The sequence below is a fragment of the Phasianus colchicus genome, chromosome 3 (assembly GCF_987193195.1).
Source record: "Phasianus colchicus chromosome 3, bPhaCol1.hap1.1, whole genome shotgun sequence".
In the NCBI taxonomy this organism is placed as follows: Eukaryota; Metazoa; Chordata; class Aves; order Galliformes; family Phasianidae; genus Phasianus; species Phasianus colchicus.
The window spans coordinates 29,937,338-29,962,334 of NC_143438.1; the positions used below are offsets into that span (position 1 = coordinate 29,937,338).

Consider the following 24,997-nt stretch of genomic DNA (forward strand, 5'->3'; position numbering starts at 1 on the left):
AATAAAACGGAAAAGTGATGTGCCTTTTCTTGAAACATTGTCATAAATCTTGCAGGTATATATAATTAAGTTTACCACTGCTTTGAAAAAAGTCCAGGATTTCATGTACATACAAGGTGATGAGATATGATATAATTCCTCAGCATGTGTACCACACATGATTAACATAAAGAACCCCATAATAACTCAGCCTTGTTTCAAAGTGATCCCATCTGTGGTTTCTATGCAAGAATACATCCATGTACAACTGACGTACAAAGATTCATGGAAGTGCCTGGTGTACTCTCAGGTACAAACAGATTATTAGTGAGTAACAGCATAGTCCTCATCATATGGGACGTAGCTTTTTGTTATACTTCCATCTAGATTTCTCCCCTCAACTTCTTCTCATTTTGTAACTGTAATGGAATTTGATCTCTTTTAAGTTTAAGCACATCAGAACTGTATGGGTTCTGGACAATGGAGCTGGCATTGCACTGTGCTTGCTGTCTGAAGCTGTTTTATCATAAGCTTTTATTTGTACAGAGATTGAAGTCCTGTATCTGAACTGGATTCTGTAGCATTCTGTTTGTGAATTACATTTCTACTACCTGACTTCTTATTGAATTATTTGTAAATGACCTGCATTATCAGTTTTTTACTTTTCTTTCCAGTTCATACACAAATAACCAATACCTATCTTGTAGCTATGAGAGCAGGCCATATGTTCATACATACTTAAATAGACAGCAGTAAAAGATGTTGAGGTCTTTCCAGCCTACACAGTGGGCTACACAGTCTGCATGTTGGTAGTCCTCCTGTATGGTTCCTGCCTGATGTGAAGTTTTCCATGCGTTATACATTATGCTTACATCCTGTGTAGTAGTGATATCAGAATTTTATGAAAGGCGTGAATGACGGCATTTCCCCCCCCCCCCTTTTTTTTTTTTGGCAATTCAAATGAAAATACATTTCAAGGTGAAACGGAGAAAAGACTGAGACATAAAACAATGGACAGCTTTGTTCAATATACATTATTCTTTTAATATATGCTAATTATTGCAACCCCACTGTTATCCATGTGTTGATGGCCCATCTCTGTTCAGAATGCCGTGGTAGCATCATGGTTGAGGCTGCAGTCTTCCTGACAGAGTAGCCATAATAATAGCAGATACCAGTAAGAAACTTGTAAAACACGGTCGAGCAATTTTCATTTTACCCAGTAGAAGGCAGGAGAACACATGCAAAACTCAAGCTTTACTGTTTTACTTTAGTGAGTCTGTTTCATCTCTTCTATCAATTATAGCACAAGTCCTGTCTGGAAGTTGTAACCCTATGTGAACATCACAGTCTGCTCTCTTAAGAAGAGCCTGGATGCTGCACAATCATGCTTTTATGTCAACATAAAATCATAGAATCACAGAATCATTAAGATTGGAATATACCTCTAAAATTATCTAATGAAACTGTCCACCTATCACCACTATCAAGTGATAAAGTAAAAGGCTGTAAAATAAGTGTTTTTTGACAGTTGGCATGCAGAAAATTTTCTTTTTTTTTTTTAAATAAACTCAATAACATATAAATATTACATGCATTTACTGTTTATTTTTAACTAGAACTATATATTTTTTAAGTAAGTCAATAGTAAAAGGAGCACTAAGCCATGGGCTCGCTGCTGAGTGCGGTGGGTTCCCCAATAATGGAGGACACTGAGAAGGCAGAGTTAACAGAATGCCTTCTTTGTTTTGGTCTTTACTGCTCATACTACCCCTTGTGAATCACAGACCCTGGAGATAAGAAAGCGTGAGTATGGAGAAGGAAAGACTTCTCCCTGATCAAGGATTGAATCAGAGAACATCTAGGCAAATTCAGCACATGCAAATCCATCCTTACAGGATGCACCTGCAAATGCTGAGGGAGCTGGCAGAAGTGACTGCCAAGCTACTGTCTATCACCTTTGAAAGGTCATGGAGAATGGGAGAGGTGCCTGATGACTGGAGAAGAGCCATGACACTCCAGTCTTCAAAAACGGGCAAGAAGGAGGAGCTGGGAAACTACAGGCCTGTTGGTCTCACCTCTGTCCCTGGAAAGGTGATGGAATAGTTTGTTCTGGATGTCATCTCCAAGCAAGTGGAAGAGAGGAGGAAGCTTATCAGGAGTAGTCAACATTAGTTCACCAAGGGTTTTCTATAATTTGTTATATTCTGATCTTTACACGGATAACGTCAAGTTGCAGCTTTTAGCCCTGTGCTTCTTTCCTCAAAAGTTGCTCTCAATCTATAATCATTTATATATTTTACAAATCTCCTTTTAAATTAACACACTATGTTTTTCACGTGTCTTGTATGAGACTTGTTGTTTTACTATAGCAGCACGTGACCTTAGAAAAATCATCAATTTTTTTATTGTGTGGTTTTCCAAGGTGTTTTTTACATAGCCTTTCTGTGAAGGTGAACAGATCTTTTTTTCAGTGAACTGTCTTATCACAAAAAAATACACTGTCTTGGAAGTTAATTTTTTTCATGTGTACTCCAGGCTACAGTCTCATGTTGAAGTAGTAACTCTCCAGGAACTACGTATGTGGAAATCCAAATTTCAGGCCATGTGAGTGGATGAAAGAAGATGCTTGCTGTAAATCTGCTCGTATCTCATGTTATCAGGATCTTAGGTTGGAAACTATGGACTCTGATTAGTGTAAGAAGCTAGGAATATTAACCAAAGTATAGTGGTGCAGTAAGTTTGTGGTGAAGCTTTCAGACCGGAACTGCCTCATCCCCATGTTGATGGACAGCCTTATGTTTAATCTGGTACCAATTGGAGTAGCTCTGTCAGTCGTTGTACAGCCTGTTGTTGATATCAGCAGGGAAATAAATTGAATTTCAGTTCAAAAGGATTTCAAATTTAAGGCTAGAAGTTAAGGTTAGTAATTTAAAGGATGGATGAACCAATACCGGACTTCCTTACTAGTAAATTTTTTCATATCTTGGTCAGAAACAGAAAAGCAGCATGGGTAGAAAAAAACTTTGTCATCCTTGCATGAAAACAACAAGGCAAGTAACTACTCTGTTACGATAATGGAGAAGTATACAGCCATGCAGGTAAAAAGCTCAAATGTCAGGATGCTGTCTTTAGAAAACAGAATAGGATTTGTTTTACTATGAATAAAATTTGTCTGCCAAACAACAGTTTGTCTGCTTTCCCTGGAAGAACTCTCCCTGAATAATTCAGTATGGATTAAGTAATTAATTTTTCTTATTGTTGGCAACTGACTTTTGTCCAAATAACATTGTTATAGATCAGACTTGGATAGTATTGCCATTTTGTTTCTCTTTCTTATTTTCTTCCATTTTTATTTTTCACTAGAAACCACAGGAAGACATTTTTGTAGTAAGGATATCATTCCTGCTGATCATATATCATTTGTGAGCTGAGTGAATTTGTTCCACATGTCTTTTGAACGTGTACAGCACAAAATGTCTGGTAATATAGAGAATCTGGTAAAGAGATGTCTAGTATTATTCTCATTACAGCAGTATATGGGAATTAGTACAGTAATGCACATACTTTCTGAGAGATGAGAGTGAATTCCCCCTCTGATGTTGCTTCAGATAAAGAAGTTCTGCTTTATTATTCAGTAGTGAAGATCAGAGAACGTCTGAAAAGAGTGAGGAAAAGAAAAGAGGAGAAATATTATCTGTGTGTTCATTAATGGACAGTTTTTTACACAGTGCTCTGCCATTCCTTGGGAGGGGAGATGGTGTTTTTTTTAAGAGTTTTTGTCTTTTTTTGCCACACTGTTTTGTTAATAGGACTTATCTTAATGCAGTATAACTCAGTAATACCACTAGGAATGTAAGCAACGAACTCATTGAAAGAGTAGCATATAGATTTTTGTGTAAGACTTATCTAAGCCTATGAGAACTTACAATAGGTGTAGTGGAATTCCTCCCACACAATTTCTAGAAGTTCAGTTCAATTGAGTGGGCTAACAAAACTTCTTTCATCGTCAAGGAAGATATATTGGTACCTCTGGGAAAAGTCCGCATAAGATTTTAGAGGAGTCTGCCGTAGGATGCACCACAGCTGTCATCGACTGTATTCAGTTCTCCATGAATTAAAGAAGACTGTAGAAAAAGCAGGAGATAATGTCATCCATTTGATCTTCCATTATGATATATCATTCCAACCTGTGCTGCCTCTTGGATAAATGTTGCTGCAACAGCTTTCTATTTTGGTCATCCTTACCAATGTTTTCTGCTTTACATGTAGGAGCCAAGCCTTGGGCCAACATCATGGAGATCCTGGAGGAGAAAGATGGGGTTGATACTGAACTACTGGTCTATGCAATGACTTTGGTTAACAAGGTTTGTTTCCTTCCTAACTGTAACTCATAGCAATAATATTAGTATTTCTGTTGCATATTGCTGGTCTAGGAGAATATACATCAAAGACCTGACCCAGAGAAGTTGTAGGACCAGCTGTAATCAATATAGTTATGTTACTTATGTTGCAGACCTATTGAGGCTGCAGCTAGGAGTGGAATTGCTGTTTTCCTAGTTGCTGTGCATAAACATATTATGACATGATTCTTCTCCCAGAGCTGGCACTACAGCGCAAAACAGAATCCAACAAACTAGCTCAACAAATTACCTGGGAAATAATGAAAGCAAGAACTTTGTGAAAAGATCACGTGTTCAGAAAAGCTTGCGTTGTGCACGATTTTCCAGTTCCAGATCTTTGAAATTATTTTTTTACTGTAAACCAAATACAGTAAATGAAACAAGTATGAGAGCTTGTAAGAGTGTTTCCACTTTAAAAAAGGAAGTATAAACATGCTTTGATTTTTTTTCTTCTTTCTTTATGTTTTCTGGTGACCCTTACAGTAGCTTCGCAGTAAAATCAAACTTCTGAACTATGAGGAGGTAGAAAGGCCCATAACAGCTAGAGAATTATTACCGTCAATGCCTTAAAAATTAGTATCTAGTCCTAAAATTCTAAAAAAATCTTTGGGTAACTAAAATCAAAAGTAGATTTATCAAAGAACCCAAAAAGTCTGCATAGTGCTAGAGAATTAAGGTAATTTTGTGCTCTGTAATTATACTTAATAAGCCGGAGAACTACAGAATATTATTATTATTTGTAATATTTATCTAAAGATCCAGAGTTTGCTAGTGGAGATCATAGAACAAGATGCTAACTTTCTGTGTTCATGGCTGCATGGTTGGAGACGTGTGTTGTTTTATGGTTTGGGTTTTTTTTTGATTAAAATGGTTTCTTAATGTTTGGTGTTGTCCATTCAAGGTACCTGAGAAGGCCTGACCTGATGACATCTCTCTTGTCACTGTCTTTCTACTTACAGCTACTCTTGCACCTGCTTACACAGCTCGCTGAATTGATTTTTCTGAAAGGCCTCACCTGCTTGTTATGCATGTGTCTTTAGCTGCTGTTAAAGCTGAGGCAACTCATTTTAATGTTTCTGTTTTATGTCTCATTATGTTGTATACTGATTCCTCTTACTGAGATAATTTTCTTTCTCTTTTTTTTTTTTTTGTGTGTGTGTGTTACTATCTAGCATCTAACTTCAACAGTTATTTTCTGTCATATACACATGGTATAGTTGATTCTTTTGTCTAAATTTTACATTTAAAGCTATTTTTAGGAGAAGGTAGTTCTTTAAAAAGCAAACAAAAAGAAAAAGCATCTCATAGTCAAAGGAGTTACGAAGATCAAGGAACAGAGGAATCCCACAATGCCACACTTATAATTATGATCTGGCCTGTGGACAGCTTTATGATGTTTTTAATGGGATTTTTTTCGTGGTTATAGAGAAAACAGCAAGCAACATGACACAGTTGTAATTTTTTTTCCCTGCAGAGAATACAAAGAAGGCTCAGATGCTTTCAGCTTCTCCAGGAGAGGAACTGAAAAAGTTTTTGGTGCAGGCAGAAACCTCATGGGGAGTTTGTCTTAAGGAAGCACACTTCTGCACCTTTTTCTTTTTCCATGTATATACATTTACAGACTGCTTTTCTTCCTGCTCAGAAACTGACAGAAGAACTGCTTCAGTCCTTTTATCCTTCCTCTCAGTTTGTTGATGCATAATCAATTTACTTATGCTCACATTTCAATAAATTTCTCCTAATTATGGAAGATTTAGACATTAATAAATTTCTAAAATAAAATTGATCCCAATACATGCACTTCAGGTTCTGTATAGCTCCAGTATAACCTTTGTCATCTTCCATATGTCTATTAGATCTTTTTCTAATCCCTACTTTCATTTTTATTGGTTGTTTCCAAAGAGGCAACTTATTAGACCTTTTATTGAGGTCCAGATAGAATCCCTTTATATTTATTTCTAGAGACACATGCACATACATACATACATTTATAAAACCCCTACTCACTAAATATAGAAAGAGAATTGTGTTGAATTCAACTGACTTTTCTGTTTACTTCCATACTTTGTGTCCTTTTCAAAATTTGCTACAAAACCTTTTTGTTGCTGTGATTACACCAGTAATTATGGAGTTGCAAAATTACTGTTAATATTTCCTTTAACTTTATTTAATTCTGTTTGTTCCCTCATAATAGACAACCCTTTTTGTAAACTGGTAAATAAAATTCCTATTACTCGCTATGTAAAAATTAATATGTTTTAGTATAATCGGATTAAGCACTGGATGCTTTTTTTTTTTTTTTAACAGATCCATTGCAAGACTGGAATTTAAATACCAGCTTCCAGTCCAGTTTAACCACTGGGAGCTTAGTGTGCCACCCACCAGTGGTCCAGCAGCTGCAGCTAAAAAAGTGCTGTCATGGGCCAGTATGGTGTGAACGCAGCAGCTGGCACATTTTTTCTGTGATCTGCCTTAAGGACATCATAGCTGCCACATTGGAACACTGATGTTCTTACATCCTGCGTTTAACATTGGCAGCAGCATATGTTTTAGAAGTTGTGGTTCTTGGGAAAACAAATGCAAGATAGATGCTTCTTTTTATCCCAAAGCAACTGAAAACTTGGCTAATGCCCTTAAGTGTTTATTTATGATGTAGATTTACTATGCTTTTCACCATAGCATGTAAGACTTAGATAATATTTCTCTATATTACGTGGGTGCTCTACTGAAACCCAGTCTGTTGGATGTTTAGTAACAGAGCAGTACTTTTATGTTACTTGGACTGCCACGCAAAGCTTGCGCACCAAACACATTTAGCTGGTCTTTCTGATGTCTATATTCTGTCTGTACCACTGCTTTATACTGTGCCTGTTTCATAAACGACAAAACATACTGATTAACTTTGCTGCCTAGTATCAACGAGGGGTACCTATTTTAAAAATCATGAAGAGAGCCTTTCAGTCTGAAGCTAGGAATAGGTTAGCACTAATTTCTGTCTTTGTTAAGAAACATAACTGAGGTCATACAAATATAAGATTATTTTACTACTACCAGTTTTGTAGATCATCTGATAGGATTAATCATCTTGAAAAATATTTGTCTTGTAATCCTTTTTTAGTACCTATACAACTCAATCAGTTTCTTCCCTTTCTTTCTATTAGGACTGTTAAAGTTAGTGGTGGGTAAAATGTATTGTTTTCACTTCAGTATAAATGTGGTTAAGAAGAAATATCAAACTCAAAACTCTCAGGGTAGGGTTTTGGTTTTTATTTACTTAATCATTACAAAAAGCAGATGCTTGAGAGAGAAGTACTCAAAGTTGTGCAAGTGTTCCCATAAGGATTTGAGAGCGATTTGCACAAAACCACTGCAAACAAATTAAAAATCTTAATTCAAAGATTTTTCCTCAAACTAGAAATGGGTAGAGGCATAGGAATGACTCCTGATGTTCATATTTGTTCTTCTTTGGTAGACCAGGATTCTAGAGAGATTTCAAATCTCTGTTTTCCTCTAAGCTAGCTGTAACAACAAAATTCTGCAAGCACACCAAAGAGTGTGTTTTAAACACACTTCTCCAAGGGGCTAGATTTGAATTCTCTGGTAGGATTTTAGTTTTTTTTAAGGTTCTGTCTTCAGGGATGAAAGAAATATCTGGGATACAAATACTGAAGAACTTAACATGGTACTTGGGAAACAGCAAAAATAAAGATCTGCCCAATTTTAGACCTCTGCTCTTCTGATTGTGCTGCTGCTTGTCTTCTTTATGTAGCCGCCAAGAAAATGAGAACTCACTCTTTTAGTATCATAAGCCAGTATTAAGCAGTCATGTATTCAAGCACCTCAGTGTTTTAATGAGTATATAAGCAGTAGGTCTGTCTGCTCTTTTAGATGTAGGATATCACATCATACTATGCTTGAAATATGGTCACCATAGCAGTTTGACAATCAAGCCAGCATAGTAGCTGTCTACTTCTTTTGTAAGCAAGAGAACACATCCTTTTATAGAAAAGTGTTTCCATATTCATGTTAAAGCTACATTGGAGATACATGCTGTCTATTTTCTGTGCTGTTCAGGAAAATTTCGTTCCCTCTTCTTCGATGAATTTTAAACAGAGGCTTTAATATTGTCCTAGATGGGCACTTTTTTTTTTTTTTTTTTTTTAATTAGAGTCTGAACATATAACCCTAACACTTCATTGGACTTTTGTGCTAAGCATTCTTCTTACTATTAAATTTACCAGTAATAATGAGACTTCAGACTGTAGTTCTGTTGTGACTGAAGAAGGAAATGTTGCTGTGTCAGTTATTTTAATAATTATTTTAATAATTTGTTTGTTTGTTAACAAAAACAAACAAATAACCTGGCACATTTTCCAGTGCCAGATTTCATAGGTTTAAAGGGGTGGAGTATGCTAGCTGTCTGTTGCTCTCATTATTCATATAATTCTGTATAATTTTTCTGAATGTAAAGCTTCTTGGTATAGGGAAATAGTCCAGAGCAGCTGTTCTCTTCTGCATTTTGCTGCTCAGAGCAACTTTCAGTATTGACACAGCACAGTTCATGCTGTTCCATTCAGGAGAAAATGAAATCCTTTCAGGAGAGTGCTTGTTTTTTTTTCCCCTGGTCTCTCCTTTTCTCCTCCTTTTTCTCTCCTCTGCATAGGTTATTTAGGTAATTATATGGTTATGAGAGCAGAAGCTATTGCAACATGTGTATCTCTTTAGAGCACTAATCCAGAATAGCTGTGTTGGTTCCAGTGTGTCTCTCCCTTACTTTGCAGAAATGGCTCTGGATAGACTGATTCTTGCAATATAGCAGGTGCCACTCTGCACGTAGGTCATACAATATTCAGCAGTTCCTGCTCATGTCAAGTGAGACTCATTCTGTGTCACATATAAAGAGCAGATAAAAATGAGCACATGCTGAGCAGAAAGCAATAGCAAACCAAAATAGATAGGTTTTGTATTGACTTTGTTGTCTGCAGGACTGTGATGGAAATTCACTCATGTTCTGAACAGTTGTCTAACACCCATGTTCTCTTCCCATGCATCACTCCAAAGTACAGTGTTGAGTGGCTTGATTCACTCCCTGCACTTCAGTGGCATACATAAAATACATGGTATGTTACAGAAAACCACCTTCCATTTCTTCTTAGTTTCCTGAATTTACCAAATGAGAAACAACTGTGGTAGAAGTGCTTTCTCTCTTGAACATAGGGCAGGTGCTCATATAAAGATCTGAGTTCAAAAAGTTTGTTTTCAATCACTATTATTATTGGCGTTCTTTATTTTTTAGTGCGCTAATGCTCCAGTGTGACTGCTATCAATTTACTCCATAATCAGGAATTCGTAAAACTTTAAACATATAGGAGTTAAGAAGTCAGCATGCTTTTAGTTAATACTTCTCAAGTTGAAAGGGAAGAAAGACGTCAATACCTCCATAATATAAACAATTTGTGGATTTGGGGGAATGACCTCTGCTGCAGGTGTTGAGGACAGCTAGGCGCATGGTGCAGGATGTTTCCTGCTGTCCTGACATCACACAGCTGTGCATTCAAATTTTTCTTCTTAAGGCCAAAGTTACAGGAATCAGTAGGAAATCAGCTTCACTGGTTTTAGCTAAACCATTTTTTTTCTCTCTTTGCTTTTATCCCTGTGTTTGATGCTTGAACATTCTCAGTTCTTCAAATTTGTGCTTGAATGAAGCCAGGAAGAATCCAACTGTGTATTTTAAAGACCCACATTTTCCATATTTTTTTGTATGAAATAACATCATTGATTTGTTTTTCCAGTTATTCATTTTTCTACACAGTGCACGGAGTTGTTTGTTAAAAGCTGAGCCACTTGTTTTATGTTTTTTAGCGGTGTCTCTAATCCCACATCATGGTTTTGTTTTATTGAAATCATACATAGCACCACTTGCCACCCGCTTTTAAAAACCTTTGTTTAATTCTTTTCAAAACAAGCAGATCTAAATGTTTTCCCTTTGATTCTTAGACGCTGTCAGGGTTGCCAGATCAAGACTCTTTCTACGATGTGGTGGACTGTCTCGAAGAGCTGGGCATTGAAGCTATTTCACAGAGACACTTGAACAAGAAAGGAACAGACTTGGACTTAGTTGAACAATTTAACATTTATGAGGTAACGTAACATGCCCTGTTTTATACATCTTACAGCTTGTGCAAACTTCAAAGCTGAAAGAAGGGGGGAGTATAGCCTAGGTGAAATTTGGTTATCTATTTTATTTTAGAAGAAAAACATCTGGTTGCTGGAAGTATTACACACATTTGTATATGTGACCTGATAAAAGTACATGGCTGCTCAGCTCATACGGTTGCATTTCATACTAGTGCTGGGGCATGCTCCAAGGCAAACCAGCACATTTATTAGCCTCTTCAGAGGCAGTTCTGACTGCAAGTAAAAGTAGAGGTTCTTGCAATATGCAGAAGTATTCAACTCGTGAAAAAAGTTCATCTGAGCTCAATGCCACTTGTTCTCCAGCTGAATACCCAGCAAGTCCTTGTTTACGAGTTTACACTGGACTAGATCCTGTACAGTTTGCAGAAATGGAGTAATGAATGACTTCACATTCATCACCTAAGTATAAAATAACCACCAAAATAGTCATATGCAAGGGTAGAATATCCAGTTTCTTAATTATTAGGCCTAATTTTCAGACTTCAGGAAGTATTGGCAGTGGGGAGGCTTAGGCAGAAATCAATACAATGTAAACATGAATTCATGTTATAGTGTTACAAAATAAAATTACTTTTATCTTCATCTGTGTCCAGCAAAGAATTTGGTAGCTTTCATTCTCCATTTTTTTCTTCCATTCTTTATCCTGTCACTAAACTAACTTTAGCAGAGCTACTTTCTACGTAGACCAGACTGCAAGAAGAATCAGGCCTCTGGGCTTCAGGGAGCTTCTGCTCTGTGCTTGCTCTTCTTCTGCATTGACCTTGGTGCCTGGAGAGATGTTTCACTCAGCTTCTCACTCCACTCCCAGCTGCTGTTGTGCAGCAGTGTTTCCCTTTCTTAAATCTGCTTTCCCAGAGTGCACTCAGCGTTGCTCATAGCCCAACTCTGGCAGTGGAGGATCCCCTTAGGAGCTGCTGGAGCTGAGTCTGACGTCCTCTGGGGCAGTGCTGGGCTTTGCTCATCTCCGCTGCCCCTTCACTATGAAAACGTTGCCACATAAGCTCAATACAGTTACGTCCACATACTGCTCCTCTACTGTTTCCAGCTGATGAACTCATATGTCAGATTTTTCTGTCAGATGTCATTGTCACCATGCTATTTTCAGCATTGTTCTTTCCTGAAATATGCATATATTCCTCTGGATTGACAGTGCTTCTGAACTGGCAGGAAATGCTGAATTTTCCACTGAATGGCATATATGAAAGTAATTATGCTAGCCTAAAAATTGGGAAGTTCAGCAAAGATGTGTGGTTTCTGTTTTTTTCTATTAATCCATTGTGGTATGAGTTCACAGAAGAAGGTTTGTTTTGTTAGTGTTTGCTTTTTCTTTTTTTCTTTTGTTTACTTTCAGGGAGATCTGTAAAAATTGAGATCTTTAAGAAGAATGCAATTGCATATGCATCAGCTGATCTCTTTCTCGGCTGAGAATAAATGATGACGCTTTTCTAAAATACTTTCTAATGCAGTAGGCTATCTTTTCACTCAGTCGTTTCTAGTTGCATGTCTGAACAGCAGGAAATGTTTAATCAGTGAGTGTATAGGAGTTTTTCCAGTTGATTTCACCATAGACAAGAATTTACCTATGTATTTTAGGAGGAAACAAAGAGAGCTAGGTGTCTAGCACTGCTTGGATTCCTTGTAAATTAAGTCCTAAAAAACAAACAAAAAACCCCAAATCTAAAATAAATCTGTTGTTTCAAGTCCTACGGTGTTCTGTTCAAGATGTCAGTGTAGAATTCTATCACTTGAGCTGCCACAGTGCACTAATGGATAGATAGCAAATTAGAGGGGTATCTGTAGAAATGACGACTCTAGGAATCAATCTTGTTGAGATCAGTAAATTCTTAAAGCCTAGGTGTGAAACCCTATAGGAAGCACGTCAGAAACCTTGCCTCTCTTTCCTCCTCAGATGACCCTGAGGCACGAGGATGGCGATGAGACCGCTGACCCCCCTCCCAGTGGGCGCAAGGACAGAAGAAGGGCCAGTCTGGGCGGCAATGAGCGAAGGGGCCTGGAGCGCCGGCGGAGCCGCAGGCACTCGGTACAGAACGTCAAAAGCACTTTATCAGCACCCGCAAGTCCGTGCAGTCAGTCACACCCCAGCTTCATGCTAGGTCACGGACAGCGCGTGGAAGATCTCAGTGAGAGGTAGGTGCCTGAGCTAAGAGGCGGGCCTTCCTTTATTCCTGTTACTTTCCATTATGTTTACTGCACTTAATTAATCTGCCAGATTTCCAGTGTTTGTTTTCTTTCTGTTTTGATGAATCAGAAAAAAAAAACCAAAAAAATGAGAACATTTGAAGTTTAAAAAAAGCCACATAGATTTGTAGGTGACTTGATTTACCTACATATTCTTTGGTACGTAGATAAAGATGGTTCTTTGACACTATCTGCCCTAAGTAAATGAACCCAAAGTACATAAGGTATTGTTTGATAGATTTGATGTTCAATATATGGACATAATGGGAGATTGTACAGGTATATAGTCACATTAATGCAGTTACTTGCTCTATTTATGTTACTGTTAATTGATTTCTTCCCTTTGCAAAAGACATTCCAGCATAAATATTTTCCTTTTCTTTTTTCCTTTCCATACTAGTGAATGTATCTGATCTTCTGTAATTAACAAAAAAGAGACAGTAATGACTACTTGAGGAACAGTTTGCAATAGTGAAGTCTGTTAGAGCTAGTGTCACTGCCTATAGTACTGTTGTTTGCTTGGACTATGCATGCTTAGAAAAAATGGGAGCTGCAGAACCCCAGCGCGTCTGAATACCACACAGGAGGGCTGGAATTAATTTTGTTTAAGTAAGATGTCTGATCAGCTTGCCTCCTTTAATGTCTGTGGAGCGTAGCAAGCTCTTGTAAGCCTTCAGTTATCTAACGTATTCTACATGTCTAAAATTTCAGCTAAGAGGAATAATGCTTTGAAGCTGGCTATTTCTCTCTTTTTAACTATAAAGCGAATCTAGCTGAGTAATTCACATGAAGATACATTTGCTGCAGGTAACTAAAGGTGGACACATCTGTCTTCCAGTGGCTCAGGAAGCAATTTGCAAAAGAAAAGTGTGCTCCATGATGAGTGTTTCCTGTGTTGATAATAGCATTTGGGAAGTTCTCTGGGGTCCCTGTTGATTAGCACAAAGTGGAAACTTAAAGCCTTAAAACCCCATGTTTCCTATAATGCTGCCCATCTTACAAAGCAAACTGAGTTTAAACTAGAGTTTAATGGTTGCTGTCAGTATGAAAATATGAGACTGCAAACAGTTCAAATAGTAGTTGAATATTGTATACCACAAAATGGCTTTTTTCTTTTTCTTCTTTTGTATATGTGTTGTTTTTTTGTTTGTTTTTTGTTTTGGTGGTTTGTTTTTGTTCTCTTCTTTTGTTGTTGTTGTTGTTGTTTTGTTTTTTTTTCTATTTGGCAACATATTCATGTTTATCCATCCCATCCTATTGGCTGGGTGTTTAGTGAGCTGGAGGCCAAGAGCCCTATGGTCTTACAGGCAGATGACAAGGATGACAGTGCTTCTGAGGCTGAATTTAAGGCATCTTCAGTGTGAGTACAGCTGGGAGCTTCAGCTGCTCTGCGTGGAAAGCTTTGTGCATGGTCTTGGGCACCAATTTAGGACTTACTAATGTGACTGAGAATCTGCATCAATCAGTGTAGAGCAGATGCAGTTGATTTGCTAAACTGGTGAATTTGGATTAAAGATGAGGAACTGCTTTAATTCTAAAAAAAAAGTTGATTTTCTTGCTGTAATTAAGCAAGTCATGCAAGACAGCAGCTTCTACTAATACATTTTTCAGTGTTTGCTTACTAGTTTTATATTGCAGTCCTCCATAATTCCTAACAAATTTATGCTTGAGCTGATATTTAGTAGCAAGCTAGTAGATTACTTGACAGATGAGTTTTATAAGTTCTTTGAAATATTTTTTCACCAATATAGTATAATTTCAATAACTATCTTCCTTTTCTGAAAAAATAACAATTTCTATTCCATATCCTCCTTGAAGTTGTTAATTAAGTATAATTTAAGTTTAAATCCAATAAATAAATCTTCATTTAAACATTTACAGATATGTATTCATGTAAACGTTCAAGTTTAATTTTGTGTTGAAGTTGTTCTACCAAATAATTTATTTTTCCTATTGGAAATTTATATTTCCCTATTGGCCATGTGTTCTGTAAAAACCACAGAATGCATTTTTGTGCCCAAAGATACCATTTCTATGCCCAGTGAAATTTTCTATGTTGCTGTGACAGGAAGCTAGTCAGCTGTCCACGTTGACTCCTCTGTATATCCTACTGGCTTTCTGATAAATTAACTTTTCAGGAAAACCGTTTCTGTCCTTCACATTTTTCATGTTTTTGCCTATCCAAATTCATAACTGTGGTAGGAAGAGTAAAACCAGCCTTTGTTCTTTACCATATCTCACTGAATCTCTCAACTTTCATTTAAATAGTGTAGATAAACGAAGCAGTCTCTACATCTGATAGCTAAAGTGGAACAGAAAAAAAATTAAGTGACTCGTTCAAATTTTTTGCACATTTCTAAAGTTTGAATTAACCCTAAGTTGAAAGACATTTTTATCTCTGTGATGTTCCTATCAGAATTAAGTTTTCAAACTTGAGCGCCTGGTCTGTGAAGCAATATTTTTATCAATTTAAAGGATTTTAATGCAGCATCATATGTTTAGGCCTTACTACAACTTATAATGACATTTTAAAATTTTAAGTTAAAGTATGGTGCCTTATGATTCTTTCAAAAGAAATATTGTGCCCTTTGTGCTTCCATCACTGGTGTTATAGAGATAAATATGTAAAAATAGATAAAAATTACTTATTGCCTTCAACAACTGTAAATACAATTTGTTCATGCAAGAAAGGTCTGTCTTTTGCCATTGGCTTTCTTTTGGTTCATAACTATAGTCTCTCTCAAGGAAGGAAAAAAGTTTGCAGTGAGGTTTTGCAGTGCTGTATTTACAGAAATAGATTCTTCAAAAGGGGTTTCAGTCTCTCTACTCATTCACTACATTTTCTTTACCAGTAGGAAACTGGTAAAAAGATTATAAAATTTGTGAAAATGTTATTATGTTACTCCTAAACTGTCTGTGTGGTTGCAGATTTCAGTGTCTGTTTTTACTGTGGATTAACACCATCAAGTTCAGTGGAATTACTTCTTTTGGTCTTAATTAGAGATTAAAATTGTATTCTGTGCTGTTTTAGACAATATCCTTGGTTATTTTTGGACTTCGCTACCAAAATCAGGAGAAGGTTCAAGATCCTCCTCGAATTCTCATTCCCACAGTGTTCATGTTTCATTTCTTTCTAGCTGTGTTGGCTGGTTTGGCAGTTACTTTGCTTTTGTTTACCACATCAAACAGGTTGTCCACAGTCATCTGCTTTGTGTCAACCGATAAGTCTTCCAAAAAAGAGAAAAACCCATGGTGCCAGTAAAACAAAAAGGACAGTATTGGCCAAATTCTGTTCTGTCTTACAATGCTCTATACCCAGAAAAGTTGTCTGAAATTAATGGAATTGCTCTGATTTACACCAGGCTAATTGAGAGCAGATTTCGGGTTTTAAGCTGGGAAAAGTTGACTGTAAATGCTAAGGGCAAGCAAAACGAAAACTTGCAGGCCTTTTTCATCCATTTGGGAACCTTCTGCTAAAGTAAATACATATATTTTTGGCTTGTGGTTCATAAAATAAAATAAAAGCCCAAATCTGCTTCGTGTTAAAATCATTTTCATGGAGAGTGAAACTCAGCCTAATGTGTCTGTTACAAAATAAATAAATAAGTTGATAACAACTACTTAAATAAGAAAGGCTGGTTTAGTGATACGTAGCTGCTACAGCATACTTTATATGCTTCACCAGTAGGTTTGCTTTGCTCAAAACTCCTTTCTTTTACTGTGATGACATAGGGCACCAACAGGCCTTGGGGGGAATATCAGAATATCTGTCCTCTTAACACCTCACACTTTAAGTGCTTTGCTGAGGGCACCTCCTAAGGTCTTCTGTCCCAGTTCAAATTCAGTTCTCTCAATCTGTGGTCTAGCATTCTGTTACTTAAATAGTAGAGTTTTAAACAAATTTTTTCGTGTTTATTTTGTGTGAGGGTGTTTTGTTTTTAAAGTAAAGCTAGCTTTTTCCAACCTCACAATGCATGCGTTAGTAGTGCCACGGAACTTAGACTAGATTTCTATTTTTATTATGTGCAGTGACTTCTGGGTAGAAGTCTTAAAATGTAAATTTCTCTCTTTCAGTCTCACTTTGTCTGGCATCAAGAGAGTAGAAAACAGATAGTTTGAAACTGCTCAGTGCTGTCTTCATGGAACAGGTGCTTTACTAAAGCATACATACAAACCAGAAACAATTCTTTATCCCATTTTTTTTTTTTTTTTGAATGAGCCAGCTTCTTCTCCTTTTGTTGTGCATTTCCCTTCGGACTGCACAGAGACCATCTCTGTCTCTTCCTTGGTGTCCCACGTGAGCTGAGTCAGCCAGCTGAGCCAGCTTCTATGAGATTTAGCATGGGAGCTCTTAGCAGAATTTGCTAAGAATTTGCTAGCTCTCAAAGTTGTGTGGAATTTGTTATATTCTAAGACTCTGTGATTTATAAAGTTGCTAATAGCTAGGATTAGGTATTCACTACATTTTGCCACACCTTCTTTTTTTTCTTTTTTTCTTTTTTTTTCCACGTAGTTCTCATTCATTTTACATCATCAAAAACTGAAAAAAAAATTACCAGAACTGCTCACTATACATATTTCTCTATAGGTTACTAAGCTTTTGGTAGGACTTTCATATTGGTATTACTATGCTTGGAACCTAGCATGCAGAATATCTGACTGCCATCTTAACTCATCAGAGTGGAGCCTGCACCCTGGTGGGGCACCAGTAACTACTTTTTACAAGCTGCCTCTATTTAGACCTAAAAGGCTAAAAAAAGTGTAAGGAAAAGCAAATGTGTGGGTCCACTTGAGGCTTCCAGATTTTCAATTGGAAAAAATTTGGCCTTCAGAAGACCAGGTTTGCTGGTAGCAGTGGTAGGGTCTTTCCTGGAAAGCTGTGATGACTCTTCTTCTGAGCATAGAGTAGTGCAGGAAATTCCAAAGTTTCCTGAATATTTCTGGACTAGTTGGACGTGGCACTGTTGCACAGTGCACACTGAGCTCAAGGCTTTTGCACCCTTTACATTCCCGGAGAAAATTGGAAAATTGTTGTCTAAACAAAGAAAAACTGTGCTAAGAAATCATAAGGATATGTTTGTCAGAAAATACATGCTTCTGATGTTTGAAGATGGCTAAAATTCAGGAAACGATCTTGACATTATTTTGGTTTTGCCAGAAAACAATGAACATAGCTGAGCTAAAACATTTTTACTGCTCAGCTTTGGATTCTTGCAGAGTTTTTAATCAACTACTCAGATATTTGTTTGACTATTATGTCCTGTTAACTGATTATTTAATTTGCTTGATATAAAGCCAGGCCTGCAGGGGTAGTTTGTCCAATATTCAGCTGAGACTTCTTATTTGTTTTTAAGTGATTTTCTGTCTTCCAACAATGTAAACCATAGCTAATTTCTTATTTTCTGTAACATTTACTGTGGCAGAATTCTAGTTTTTGTCATGAAGTTTCAAGTTCTGGTGACTCTGCTTCACAATGTAGAAATGTTTGATTATGTAAATACAGATAACTGTGAGTTGAAGTTGTGAGTATAGTGATTGGTAGGTTTTCTATGTGGGGTTTTTTTTTAAGGATATGTAAATACTACATTTCTTAATGTCATTTTCTATCAGAAATACAGATATATATGATATAGGAAAGTGAAAGACTCTATGTTACCTTTTAATGGAGGACTTGGGTTCTGATGAAGATATTAAGGGTCCAGAAGAGAAAATAAAAAAATTACTTTTATTGATTTAATAAAAGGAAGCAAATGTATGTTTTCTTAGACATTTGTCTTTAATTTCTGTTTTTTTATATTTGAGTAACTGAGGCACAAATCTAGAAAAAGAACACATCCCCAGGATGAAAATGCAGTCATGGGCATGGATAGGCTAAGCATCTCTTTAATACATACGTGTTTAATCTGAGCTACCTAGCACTAGCAGTGGCTTTGAAATAGGATGACATATCATTAGTTATGATAGAGATGTTAACTTTTTCACATTTTTAATTAGTACAAGGTAAAATGGCAATGGTTTGTAAAGCAATGGTTTAGGATATACGGCTGGAGCACCTCTCCTATGAGGAAAGGCTGAGGGATCTGGGCTTGTTTAGCTTGGAGGAGTCTCCGGGGAGACCTCATTGCGGCCTTCCAATACTCGGAGGGAGTGCATAAACAGGAGGGGATACGACTGTTTATGTGGGTGGATAGTGATAAGACAAGGTGGAATGGTTAAAACTAAGACAGGGGAGGTTTAGGTTAAAAATTAGAAGGAAGTCTTTCACTCAGAGGGTGGTGACACACTGGAACAGGTTGCCCAAGGAGGTTGTGGATGCTCCAACCCTGGAGGCATTCAAGGCCAGGCTGGATGTGGCTCTGGGCAGCCTGGTCTGGTGGTTGGTGACCCTGCACATAGCAGAGGGGTTGAAACTCGATGATCATTGTGGTCCTTTTCAACCCAGGCCATTCTGTGATTCTATTTATGCATCAGATTGAAAAGACTGGATTTATACATCAGATTGAAAAGACTGGTAAGGTAGTAGCATCTGCTCACAGCATCTGACAGAAAGGACATTGAGGTGCTGGAGCGGGTTCAAAGAAGGGCAAGGCTTGTGAAGAGCTTGGAGAATATGCCCTATGAGGAGAGACTGAAGGAACTATGGATGTCCAGTCTGGGGAAAAGGAACCTGAGGGGAGACCTTATTGCTCTCTTCAAATATCTGAAAGGTGATTGCAGTGAGAGTGGGGTTGGTCTCTTCTCACTGGTGACAGGTGACAGGACGAGGCAAAATGGCCTCAAGTTGTGCCAGGCGAGCTTTAGGTTGGATATCAGGAGAAACTTCTTTACAGTAAGGGTTGTTAAGCACTGGAATAGGTTCCCCAGGGAGGTGCTTGAGTCATCATCCCTGGATGTGTTTAAAAACCATTTAGATGTGGTGCTGAGGGACATGATTTAGTGAAGGGTTGTTAGTTGGGATAGTATGGTTAGGTTGCGGTTGGACTCGATGATCTTTAAGGTCTTTTCCAACCTGAGTGATTCTATGTTTCTGTGATTCTGACCTTTATCAGCCTTTGACAACAGCAGCATACAAAAAACTATTCTGTTAAGGCAATGCTAGTTTGGGGTTTGAGAAAGGGAGGCCACACATCTCTCATTCAGGTATGCAATTATGTACAGAATCCAGTTTGCAGTGCTGGATTTTGTTGTAGAAGCAATGGTAGATTTTTCCACTTTGAATTTAAAGAATAATGAAAAAACACTGAAACTTAAGTGAGGTTATGTCTGCATGACTAGTACAAGTGCAGCATAACCTAAGTCTTTTTTTTTCACTGCACATTTAGCTTCAAGAAACTACCTGAAGAAATGTAATGCTCAATCAAGATTTGAATCTGTATTTGTGGAGGACCATGGTAGTGTCTGACTGACTGGCATATGTGTCTCAGAGAGTTTACCTCCCCAGCATGTTCCCAGTATTTGTAAACATAATTCTCTAATGCCAGGGAAGTATTTTACACATACGATGTGATGGGAGGGAAAAAAAGACAACAATTTGGCTGGATTCCATTTCCAGAGCCCTCCCTTTGAAGTAAGGGGCAGCAACAGTGACCTCAAGGCGTCAACCAATATGCAGTTCCAAGCTCTGAAAACACTATTTCTTCTCCCTTCCTGTATATGTTTCAGTGTTTATTGCTTCTAAAACCTCTCTTCATCAGGATTTTGTTTCTTTACCTCTGCTACTCATACAGATATAAAAACAGCAGTGCTGTTTGGTGATCAGAGAGCTGTGAGTCTTGAAGTCTTTGCACAGCCTTGTCAGTATCTTAAGCAAGACTCTGTTGTTCTGCTCTGCTTTGATATGCCCTATATAAACAAACTGTAGCAATGAATAAAGTGTGAAGGCATTACCTACGTTTTTAGGTGTGAAAAGTTCTTACTGAGCACATTTTGGAAATAAGAAAATAACAGGAATCTAAAGATAAAGAGCAGCATGATATGAAGGCATGGAGAACATATGTACTTTACATTACTTGTGATTTCCAAAACTTTTTTCCTGATAAGTTCTTTATTTAGGACAGAAATACTAAGAGAAGTTCCCTTTTAACCACTATTATTATGCATTTGAGTTTTTTTCCCATGCAAAATGCCAGATTTTTTAGGCTTTTCAAGTAATTTGTTTTCCATACCATTTCATGGGTTTTCATCTTCATGTAGTCGCACAAATTGCAGTGATCTGTCACCTGGAAGAGTGGAATGGGAACTTGGGGCTTCATAGGAGATTTCTTTCAGTTTTGGTGGAGGAGAAAAGTACTTGTTTCTTACAAAATAAGAAATTACAGATTTCAGTTATCATTGCTTTCAGCTTTCGTGAAAGATCACTTGTCTGTGTTCTGGCAGCTAGCATACAAGAAAGGAAAAAGCAGCAGAAGTGTACCAAAGCATTTGTTTGTTTTACGAGGACTTAAGAATTTATGTATGAATTGTGCTGTCTAACCAGTGAAAGTGGTATTCCACTCATAAATTGAGGGCAGTGGCAAGCAATTGCAAAAGAAAATAAAATGACATCCACTGTGACTTATAAAGACTTTTCTTTGATGGAACGTTTTTCATTTTCTGTTTGTTCACCTGTAGGGAGTTCAGGGAAGCAGTTTTCCAAGTTCTGTTCAAGAGGTAATGCGGATCAGAGGTCTGAAGTGGGAGGAACGTGAAAGAAAAACTGTACTACTGAGTTCAGCTGTACAATTTTTCTCTTATAATAATATTGTAGAATGGCTAATGGTCACTTTTCCTTAGCTAAATGTGGCCTCTATTCCTAGTTAGTAGCAGCTTCTCTAAAAGGCGATGAAAGTTTAAATGGAAGTAATTTAAAGAAGCTAAACTGTAAAGCATTTGACTTAGTTAGGAAGAAAAAGAGAGAAAATTCCTAATTAGCAATTAACTGCACATTGGGTGATTTTCAGGGAGTGTGGGAATAATGGCCAATAGCTCTACAATTCCCCAGTCCTTTATTTTCTGGGTCACTTCGTAACTTAAAGGCCTTTTTCTTCACTGAAGTACAGTGTTCCCTTTTTGACAATTTCAATATGGGTGGTCTAAAAAGGCTCAGAAGTACACTAACATCCTTGTCTAATGACCTGAAAAATTTTGAAGGAAATATTTGGGAAGACTTTAGCAAAGGTTAAATGAGCCCTACATGAACTGGAATCATATATCATAGTAAGATTTTTTTTTAATGTGCTGTTATCTCATTTTTTAAGTTATATATGCATTGTATGTGCAGACCAAAAAGTTAGTAGTCTAAATATGGCAAGACCGTCCTTTTTCATTTTGTTCTCTATTCAAATATTAGTGGTCAAATTCTTCCACACTGAATTAAAATGATTTAAAGCATATATTTTAATTTAAAAGTTTCCACTGATACCAAGCATAGTAGAATATGTTTTTGTGCTTGTGCTTCTTTTCTGGCTGTGTTTCTTTTCCTTCAGCACAGTCTTATCCTTTCCTTTTTTCTATTGGCTATGTCTTTGTTTTTAGAAATTAAAATAAAATAAAAAGATGGAAAGACTGCAAGTTAGAACAACCAAAGTTTGAGTGTCTTCAAGCTGCATTCATCAACCATAAAGAAATGTGTTATGGGGGAGACTAGAGGGGAACTCTTGTACGGGGTAACAAGTAATTGACTAGGTGATCTTGTATACATTGCACAAGTGCATGGCAGACACATCGGTTCATAGATTTTGAAAATCATATTTCACAATGTTGGGTAAGATGTTGAGCATCTCGTGCACTTTGCCCCTGCCTTCTGATAACTCGCAGATTGGTCCATTGATTATCATTTCATTTCATCAGTCTGCATTCATTAGCATTTATACCGGTGCATAACTTCAGGCAACTATTTAAAAGCAGCAGGACAAATTTGATTGGTACTCTTCTATTTTTTTATTTTTTTTTTACATTAAAAAAAGAAAAAAAGAAAAGCTAATTCATTAGTTTTAAAGTCTTAGATTTCATTTTGATGTCTCAATGATTCTTTATCCGTAAACTGCACTTTTATAGTCTTTTTGAACGTGTATTTTGAAGGGCTATAAATACTTTGTTTCAACCACATTCAAAGAGTGCCCTAGTAGATGTTTGTTAGTTGCCATGGCTGATGATACAGTTTATAAAGATTTGTGGGATTTGGGGTTTTTGTTTGTTTGGTGGGGCTGACAACCTGTAGCAGCAATCCATTTGAAGATGAAAATAAACATAGTGAATGATTGTTAAATCTGTTTTCACTGCTGCAAAGCTTTTGTTTAAGCATTTCTAATCTGGTACTGTTGTCATGGAACTGAAATAATCCAGTAATAGCCTTAACATTAGCTGAATATATCGGGTCCTTCAGCATTAGCTGAAGCCCTTCATCTCTGTCTCAGGAAAAATATTTGCCTTGAGTTGGAACAGGATAAATTGCTCTGTGCTACTGAAAAATGTTCTGGTTACTGCAACGTAGCTCAGTTGAAAACCTCCCTATGAATCATTTTTCTTCATTTAATTCTATTATTGCACTGACACAGCACTTGCATTTGTATGTGGGAAAGTGTTTTTCCATACCATCTCTTTTTCATTTTGCACAAAAAAGAACACAGAATAGTTAGGTGCCCAGATGAGTTCCCAAATCTGTCTGCTGTTCTGTTTGAGCATCCCTCAGTTTGATATTCTTTTCTTTACAAGAATGTCATCTGTCTTTTGGTAGTGTTTTCCTGTTCAATAAATATTCAGGTGGATTTTTTTTTGTTGTTTCTGTCTTTTGGGAATGATTTACCTAGCAGAATACTGACAAACAACTATCATTTTTGCCTTTGTTGAATGAACCATGCTTAATTCAGCAGGTCTTCTGACTGAGCTTGCACACATATATTTTCACTGTGTAAATTTCCCTTGATCAAACTTAGCTTCCTTCTGCTAGCGAGTATGACCATGTCTGTGCATACCACTGGCCACCTGTACTGCAGAAACACAAAAAATAAGCTAATTCCCCTGACTTCTCCAGATAATTGTCATGAACGAAGATTTAACATTAGCAGAGGAAGAGAGTTTTCTGGTCAAAAGTTCTGCTTACTAAGAAGTCAAGGAGACTCGTGGAAATCCTTGGCCTGACGGAAGAATTATCTGGCTGCAATTATGGGAATAATATGTGCAATAATCTATAATAGATAAACTTCCAATAAAATATTCAACTTTGAAACAGTACACATTAGGGATGTGTTTAAATGTCTGATTATACTCTATAATAAAAAGCATGCTACACAGAGCTGTGCATGCAAAGTTTATTTGAAACATGATATTTTCAAGTAATGTTCAAATGGAAAGGCTGTTACAGTTGCTTGGCTCCTTTGGAGTACAGCAAGTCATTATGTCTGAGAAGCAGAGCTCTTGATTTTTGGTTTCTTCAGATGAAGCTGCAGATAAACATCACAACAGTGATGTCACATTATGAACAATTGTGAAGAATCATGAAGGAGGTCAGAGCCTGCAATTTTCTACAGCTCCATGTAGTTCATATCACCCCCCAGTTGAAGTACTATTTCTTGTTGTAGACAATTTCAGACAGGCTTGAACCAAAACAGGTCCTCAAATGTTCTCTCTGAGAAGAGTTTTAAGTTCTTGTGATTGACTTAAAGGTGAAATTATTTCTTGCTTATCCCTTAGTCTTTGGCATATGGCTGCACAGCTTATCTGAAAGAAGGGTGTATGTAAAAGGCTCAAATCCTGTAAACATGGCTTTCTTACATACATTCTGAAGAGTTAGTTATATCTGAATTATGTTTTTAAAGAAATGCTAGTGGTTATGGAAAATATGTCATTGGTAGCCTTGAGAACTGAAATACTGTAGTTCAGTTTCCAGGTTTGTCTTCTGAATTGCTGACCAGTTCAGCTGGGTTTGACAGGAGCATTTCTTTAAGCTGCTTGGTTTTCAAGGCTCTTTTTTTTTTTTTTTTTTTTCCTTCAGAAAACTAGCTTCTCTTCTAAGATAAGATGCTGTGTATGTTTTGTAACAGGCTATATATCCAAATTTTATAAAGGCTATTATATATAGGCTTAATTTGGGGTGGTTTTGTGTTTGCAGTTAAGAAAGTTGAACAAGGATTAGATTATCCCATTAATGGATTAGAAGGATGCTTTGCAAGGTAATTAGAAAGCCCAGCTACTGTATTTTAATTGATTTCTGCTAACCTGCTGTATTTATTGTATAGATC

General features: G+C 37.1%; 1 protein-coding gene across 12 annotated transcripts in view; it reads left to right on the top strand.

The window, feature by feature from the left end:
- The window catches only part of FHOD3 (formin homology 2 domain containing 3), a 367,457-nt gene that overhangs the window by 247,006 nt on the left and 95,454 nt on the right, over positions 1-24,997 (top strand). For 6 of the 12 annotated variants that reach the window (XM_090137189.1, XM_090137192.1, XM_090137190.1 and 3 more), the window contains exons 8-11: positions 4,252-4,346; positions 10,380-10,523; positions 12,490-12,728; positions 14,053-14,139. In XM_090137189.1, coding sequence (XP_089993315.1) covers positions 4,252-4,346; positions 10,380-10,523; positions 12,490-12,728; positions 14,053-14,139 — 565 coding nt within the window. The remainder of the gene's footprint in view (positions 1-4,251; positions 4,347-10,379; positions 10,524-12,489; positions 12,729-14,052; positions 14,140-24,997) is intronic. The other 6 variants (XM_090137193.1, XM_090137196.1, XM_090137197.1 and 3 more) reach the window with 1 other exon arrangement.